The sequence below is a fragment of the Thalassophryne amazonica genome, chromosome 16, assembly GCF_902500255.1.
Source record: "Thalassophryne amazonica chromosome 16, fThaAma1.1, whole genome shotgun sequence".
Classification (NCBI taxonomy): Eukaryota; Metazoa; Chordata; class Actinopteri; order Batrachoidiformes; family Batrachoididae; genus Thalassophryne; species Thalassophryne amazonica.
The window spans coordinates 38,396,125-38,404,347 of NC_047118.1; the positions used below are offsets into that span (position 1 = coordinate 38,396,125).

General features: G+C 42.7%; 1 protein-coding gene across 5 annotated transcripts in view; it reads right to left on the reverse strand.

Annotated features, from left to right (window-relative positions):
• Window positions 1-7,655, reverse strand: part of LOC117527784 (RNA binding protein fox-1 homolog 2-like) — a 148,109-nt gene extending 140,454 nt beyond the window's left edge. For 2 of the 5 annotated variants that reach the window (XR_004565604.1, XM_034190281.1), the window contains exon 1: window positions 6,858-7,653. Coding sequence is in view for 4 of the 5 variants with exons in the window: in XM_034190281.1 (XP_034046172.1) it covers window positions 6,858-7,091 (234 nt within the window). In the remaining variant the exon portion in view is untranslated. Of the gene's footprint in view, window positions 1-6,857 lie in introns of all 5 variants that reach the window. The other 3 variants (XM_034190278.1, XM_034190277.1, XM_034190276.1) reach the window with 2 other exon arrangements.
• Between the last annotated feature and the right edge of the window lie 568 nt (window positions 7,656-8,223).

The following is an 8,223-nucleotide window of genomic DNA, read 5'->3' on the forward strand; positions in this document are numbered from 1 at the left end:
AGCCAATGAAGAGAGGCCAACACGGGTGAGATATGCTCTCTCCTGCTAGTCCCCGTCAGTACTCTAGCTGCAGCATTCTGAACCAACTGAAGGCTTTTTAGGGAACTTTTAGGACAACCTGATAATAATGAATTACAATAGTCCAGCCTAGAGGAAATAAATGCATGAATTAGTTTTTCAGCATCACTCTGAGACAAGACCTTTCTGATTTTAGAGATATTGCGTAAATGCAAAAAGGCAGTCCTACATATTTGTTTAATATGCGCTTTGAATGACATATCCTGATCAAAAATAACTCCAAGATTTCTCACAGTATTACTAGAGATCAGGGAAATGCCATCCAGAGTAACGATCTGGTAAGACACCATGCTTCTAAGATTTGTGGGGCCAAGTACAATAACTTCAGTTTTATCTGAGTTTAAAAGCAGGAAATTAGAGGTCATCCATGTCTTTATGTCTGTAAGACAATCCTGCAGTTTAGTTAATTGGTGTGTATCCTCTGGCTTCATGGATAGATAAAGCTGGGTATCATCTGCGTAGCAATGAAAATTTAAGCAATACCGTCTAATAATACTGCCCAAGGGAAGCATGTATAAAGTGAATAAAATTGGTCCTAGCACAGAACCTTGTGGAACTCCATAATTAACTTTAGTCTGTGAAGAAGATTCCCCATTTACATGAACAAACTGTAATCTATTAGACAAATATGATTCAAACCACCGCAGCGCAGTGCCTTTAATACCTATGACATGCTCTAATCTCTGTAATAAAATTTTATGGTCAACAGTATCAAAAGCAGCACTGAGGTCCAACAGAACAAGCACAGAGATAAGTCCACTGTCCGAAGCCATAAGAAGATCATTTGTAACCTTCACTAATGCTGTTTCTGTACTATGATGAATTCTAAAACCTGACTGAAACTCTTCAAATAGACCATTCCTCTGCAGGTGATCAGTTAGCTGTTTTACAACTACCCTCTCAAGAATCTTTGAGAGAAAAGGAAGGTTGGAGATTGGCCTATAATTAGCTAAGATAGCTGGGTCAAGTGATGGCTTTTTAAGTAATGGTTTAATTACTGCCACCTTAAAGGCCTGTGGTACATAACCAACTAACAAAGATAGATTGATCATATTTAAGATTGAAGCATTAAATAATGGTAGGACTTCCTTGAGCAGCCTGGCAGGAATGGGGTCTAATAAGCATGTTGATGGTTTGGATGAAGTAACTAATGAAAATAACTCAGACAGAACAATCGGAGAGAAAGAGTCTAACCAAATACCGGCATCACTGAAAGCAGCCAAAGATAACGATACATCTTTGGGATGGTTATGAGTAATTTTTTCTCTAATAGTCAAAATTTTGTTAGCAAAGAAAGTCATGAAGTCATCACTAGTTAAAGTTAATGGAATACTCAGCTCAATAGAGCTCTGACTCTGTCAGCCTGGCTACAGTGCTGAAAAGAAACCTGGGGTTGTTCTTATTTTCTTCAATTAGTGATGAGTAGAAAGATGTCCTAGCTTCACGGAGGGCTTTCTTATAGAGCAACAAACTCTTTTTCCAGGCTAAGTGAAGATCTTCTAAATTAGTGAGACGCCATTTCCTCTCCAACTTACGGGTTATCTGCTTTAAGCTACGAGTTTGTGAGTTATACCACAGAGTCAGACACTTCTGATTTAAAGCTCTCTTTTTCAGAGGAGCTACAGCATCCAAAGTTGTCTTCAATGAGGATGTAAAACTATTGACGAGATACTCTAGCTCCCTTACAGAGTTTAGGTAGCTACTCTGCTCTGTGTTGGTATATGACATAATCCATCCCACCTCACAGGTGTGCCATATCAAGATGCTGGTTAGACACCATGATTAGTGCACAGGTGTGCCTTAGACTACCCACAATAAAAGGCCACTCTGAAAGGTGCAGTTTTATCACACAGCACAATGCCACAGATGTCACAAGATTTGAGGGAGCGTGCAATTGGCATGCTGACAGCAGGAATGTCAACCAGAGCTGTTGCTCATGTATTGAATGTTCATTTCTCTACCATAAGCCGTCTCCAAAGGTGTTTCAGAGAATTTGGCAGTACATCCAACCAGCCTCACAACCGCAGACCATGTGTAACCACACCAGCCCAGGACCTCCACATCCAGCATGTTCACCTCCAAAATCGTCTGAGACCAGCCACTCGGACAGCTGCTGAAACAATCTGTATGCATAACCAAAGAATTTCTGCACAAACTGTCAGAAACCGTCTCAGGGAAGCTCATCTGCATGCTCGTCGTCCTCATCGGGGTCTTGACCTGACTCCAGTTCATCGTCGTAACCGACTTGAGTGGGCAAATGCTCACATTCACTGGCATTTGGCACGTTGGAGAGGTGTTCTCTTCACGGATGAATCCCAGTTCACACTGTTCAGGGCAGATGGCAGACAGCGTGTGTGGCGTTGTGTGGGTGAGCGGTTTTCTGATGTCAATGTTATGGATCGAGTGGCCCATGGTGGCGGTGGGGTTATGGTATGGGCAGGCATCTGTTATGGACGAAGAACACAGGTGCATTTTATTGATGGCATTTTGAATGCACAGAGATACCGTGACGAGATCCTGAGGCCCATTGTTGTGCCATGCATCCAAGAACATCACCTCATGTTGCAGCAGGATAATGCACGGCCCCATGTTGCAAGGATCTGTACACAATTCTTGGAAGCTGAAAATGTCCCAGTTCTTGCATGGCCGGCATACTCACCGGACATGTCACCCATTGAGCATGTTTGGGATGCTCTGGACCGGTGTATACGACAGCGTGTACCAGTTCCTGCCAATATCCTCCAGCAACTTCGCACAGCCATTGAAGAGGAGTGGACCAACATTCCACAGGCCACAACTGACAACCTGATCAACTCTATGCGAAGGAGATGTGTTGCACTGCATGAGGCAAACGGTGGTCACACCAGATACTGACTGGTATCCCCCCCCCCCCAATAAAACAAAACTGCACCTTTCAGAGTGGCCTTTTATTGTGGGCAGTCTAAGGCACACCTGTGCACTAATCATGGTGTCTAATCAGCATCTTGATATGGCACACCTGTGAGGTGGGATGGATTATCTCAGCAAAGGAGAAGTGCTCACTATCACAGATTTAGACTGCTTTGTGAACAATATTTGAGGGAAATGGTGATATTGTGTATGTGGAAAAATATTTAGATCTTTGAGTTCATCTCATACAAAATGGGAGCAAAACCAAAAGTGCTGCGTTTATATTTTTGTTGAGTGTACATATACATACACACACACATACATATATATATACACATGCATACACATACACACATACATACACACACACACACTATGGTGTGTGCATGCACGCTCCTTTAAGCTCCTTGAGGTACTCCGCTGCTTTACAACCAAGACCTCCATTCACAAAAATGAATTAATGTATTAACATCTTTTACATAATATTTCCATGAAAATTAACTTAACTATGTGAAAACACTTTAGATGTGAGAAAGGTGATCTACTGTGCAGTGAATAGGAAAAAAGATAGCTTTGAGCTTTAATTCCTCCCATGTTTAATTCTGTTTTCAAGGTGCACAAAGTCAGTAAACTAAACACGACATTTACTGTTCGTCACCAAACGAGCATAAAGTCCATTGCATCTGATGGGGGGGGGGGGGGGTGTCTGCAGTGGTGCACACGGACCAGTGACAGTGCAGTGCTTATTTAAAGTGCATTTTTTGTGATTTTTAATCACGCAGGTCGATATCACAACAATGACTGCAATGCAACTTACCTCAGTAGCACTACTGTCTAAATCAGTTAACAGATTCAACACCATTGTTAAAGTACTCATACTCAACCGTTTATCTGGGATCGGGTCGCAGGGGCAACAGCACCAGCAGGGGACCCAAACTTCTCTTAAAGTATGATATTTTGAAATTACATCTTTTGTTGTTCTAATATGCAAATGTGAAAGAAACATATGAACTAGCAGTGAACTTTTTGTTTTATCTAAATGTTGTGTCCCCCCCCCAAAACCCGGATTTCCTCCAAAATAATGGGATTTTAATGCACACTAAAGCAAAATAAAATTTCATATGCAATTTACTGGCAATTACAAAAGAAACCTTGCTAAATTTTCACCTATGCATAAGGCTAGAGGTCATTAGTTGACTACTGGCAAGAATATGTTAGCATTAGCTCGGCAGCCAATATGTCAGAGTAAAATTACCATTGAGCTCTTGGGATGGAACATGTGTCTATTCTACAGAAATGTTTGACTTAATAAATACTGCGTGTAGTAAACTACTGGTAATAACCTATCTCAGTGATCTGTCCAGTTATATAATCACCATCCCCACTTGATCTGGTCTGTTAAAGCGATCAGTCTGCTTAATGCCCCCCCCCCAAATAAGCTTTGATCTCGTTAGCACAACACAAAGCCTCTTTACTGCCAATGATAAGACAAATCGGCTCTCCAAAACTGAGGTGGGGTGACAGAGACAGCATACACTGTACTCACTCCACATCTGAGGGAACCGTAGCACTGTCTCAATGGGGAAGTAGCAACAAAACCACAGAGTTGAGAAAACACAATAAAAGGATAAAACATTTATAATAAAAAAAAAAAAAAAAAAAAAAAAGTACAACAAAAGCTAACAAAAGAAAAACAATAGACAAGACAGATGTGGAGCTGAGGGGGGACAGGGAGGTGATAAATGTGACATGGAGTTGAGTGATGGCAGAGGAACAGCAAGGGAGAGATAAAAAACACTGCAGGGAAAAAAATGGAACAACAGCAAAAAGGTAAAGTGAGGGTTGTTTCAGTGGCATACTGAAACCCTGTGAACCAGGAGTCAATTACCAATCTGGGAATATGCCGGAGGGAGACAGCAGTGTGGGGGGAGGGGGGACGACACAAAAATCAGAGGACAGCTGGATGGGAGTGGAGGAAACAAGCGAATACTGAAGGAGGAGTATATGGGGTGAAGTGGGGGAGGAGAGCAACAGCAACAGAAAAGGAGCAGATGCGGTCAGCTACACTCATTTATTATTACTTTTCTGATTTACAGGCAGCCTGGAAGGTCAGCAGTTGACTACCTACTGCACTCAATGGGAACATTACGGTAATTGTTGTTCGCATATTGCTATTGGAGATTCCACTGAACTCACCTTCCTGAAAACGCACACAGCTACAATGAAGAGCACCAGCCATGATTCACCTACCGAGAGGGGCTTGCAAGCATATCCACTCAAAGTCATTTTCTCTTTTATTTACACGATGCATAAGGTAAACTGCTGTATTCCAGCACACATCTTTCAGAACACACCCTGATCTCACTCCCATACTGATCATGTAATTTCTGTCATTCATCACATTCTCTCATCTTTCATCATAATCCCTGATGAACTCCAGCTAATGTGCCTGATTTCCTTTCTGTCCTCTCTCTCCCCTTGGCTGAGACTGTTATTTTTCTTGATCCATCTAAATTATTTTTCTCTGTACTCTCCATTCCAAAAAGTGCCCATACAACCTTGACTCTTTTCACTCCATTTCCCATCATTTCTTTTCGCTTCAGGTCTGTCCTACCTCTTTCCATATACATCACTTACTGCCCTGCATTCAATAACATCCACCGACCCTTCCTTCCTGTCTCCGATTCAATTTACATGCATATTTCCAGTCTGACTGCCCAGTTCCAAGCAATCAATATAACTGTTGGGCAGCAAGAATCCAACCCCCCCCCACCCCCACCCCATGCCACACTGCTCATTATCACATCATCTTTGCCAGCAGGCTACAATCTTTCCCCATCGTTAGCATCCATCCTCTGTTAAGCGTGCTGGGCATTACAAGAGTCCTATTTGTCATTACAGCAAGCCTGCTGTACAACCAACAAAAGTATTTTCCCAGTTTTGCTGCATGCAATTGCCCACAATTGTCTTCAAACCACATCTGCGTGAAATTCTTCTACCATTAGTCCTGCTTGTTAACTAAGAATTTTCTTTGCACTGTTGGGTTATGGATAGCTCAAAGTATATATGTGTAACTACAGCAATGCCGTGTAGTGTGACCATGCTTAGGAAAGAGTGAGAAACTGTAAATAGAAGATTCAGGCACAATGAACAAGAGAGGTGCAACCAGTACCCTGGCTTACTGTAATAATGCATATAAATTAGATCAGGAGAGACAGGGGTGGTTGCAGATGCTTTGCTGTCTCAGCAGTGAAAAATACATGTAAGGACCCCAGTCTCCCGTGCAGGCTATCCCAAATGGCTCTGTTCTTTGTCTTTCACAGTGGTGACCCCTCCCCCAATCCCTGTCTGCCTTTCTCCTCTTTTAACACCTAGCGACAAAGGATGGCATGGAGCAATTAATTGCACGTGTGTATATGAAATTTTGACATTAGCATCAAGTCTGATGAACTGCATCCGTGTGAAGAAAAAAACTGCAGTGTGCTTGCCAGTATGTGATAAAGCATTGGTTTTCTTTCTGTAGGCCAGGCATGATGAGTGTGTCTGTCTTTGGTGTGCTGCTGTCTGTCACAGCAATGGAGCCTGGTATCGTGTTACCTTTGTCTGGCTTGGTATGGTCATGCTCTGAGCCCTAGACAGGATTTCGACAGAGTACAATTCACCACCTGCATACTTGTGTGTAATTCATCTAGCTCATGTTTTTTGTTTTAATGAAATGACTTCTCAGCTTGCATGATTATACTGATGGGAGAAAGCAGCCTGTCAAAACAACATCATTATTCCCTATTTGGAACAAAGGCTGAAGGAGGAGGACAGAGGGGAAAAAGATGTACACGGGGGGGAATCATACAAATGTGATACATAACGTGTGTTTACACAATGCTCCCTACCTGTCCAATTTCACCGACCACACTCCCGGTACCGTCTATCCTTGGTCTTTTGCACTCCGCCCCGGTTAAGTCTGGGAGGGCAGCGGTTGTCTGCGCGTCAGGTTCCGGGTCTCCTCGCTTCATTCCACGGACAACCGCCGAACCTCCGCCGGCTGTATCAATGTCTCTTTCCCGGTCCATTATTCCCCGAGTAACGGGTAGCATTATGGATGCAACGTCGGTCGACATTAACATTGGACGACAGGCGGTCTCCAGTCAAAAGAAATAAAAACTCTTTGCTGTACTTTATTTTGGTTTCGCCACAGCTCGAAATTCCCACTGAATTCAGCTTTTCCCCTCCAAAGAAACGCGTTTGAAGGTTTGTGTGCTGTTTACTGTCTCAAGCTGACTTTACCTACCACTCAAAAGATAACATTATCCTCATGATTTTCCCCCCGAAAAAACACACACACACTGAGAGCAGCTTTTCACCCTCCCCCCCCAAAAAAAACAAAGAAAAAGTACAACAACGCTATTTACCAACGCTATAAAGCCCACGGGTCTCTAACAAGCTAATTAGCTAGACAACATTAGCTAGCTCGCTAGCATTACATTCCGCTAGCTCCCTTTATAAATGTGGCACGCGCACGCCGCCAATAGAAAATAAAAGGTTAGAAATTAGCTGCGGGTTTTACTTCTCTTCACGCGGGGCTGGCCAGTCCCCTCTCCCCCGGTGCTTTAGCATTTAATCTCTCCGCGGATCCAAGCAGTCCCACTTGGTTTCAGCGGCTTCTCACTGAAGCGTCGTTTCCTCGCCTTGCTGGATGTGCGGACCGCTGGCTGCAGACGAACACGATTTCCTCTGGTCTGAGTCCCTGCTTAGTATAAACGCGTAGTGTGGAAGGAGTCTGACTTTGCTGATCCTGGATCAGATTGGTCCACCAGTACAGAGCTCAGACAGAGAATGGTGAAGGAAGGTTGGCTGCTCTGACATCTGCCATTTGTGTGTTTCCTTGAGCTCCCTCCTTTTAGTCAGAGCTCCTCTTTTCTCCTCAAGCCTTTGGTATTAAAATGAAGATACCAATATTATACAAACGATTTTCAGTTAAATAAAAAAATAAAATAAAATGAATAATAATTAATAATGAGAAATGTTTCAAGAATGTGGGAAAGATTTTATAAGGGAAGGGGAGAATAAAATGAACTTTACCATGCCCACACTGCAAAAATAATAATTTAAAGAGTTTAATGTTGTGCAAAATCTGTTTGTGTATGCATTTTGCATTTAAATATTTTTGGGTTTTCATGCTAACTTTCTCAAAGTCCCACAATTCTATGGATCTGAATGCAGAAAATTTCCTACCACAAGCAAAATATCAGGCTTAAG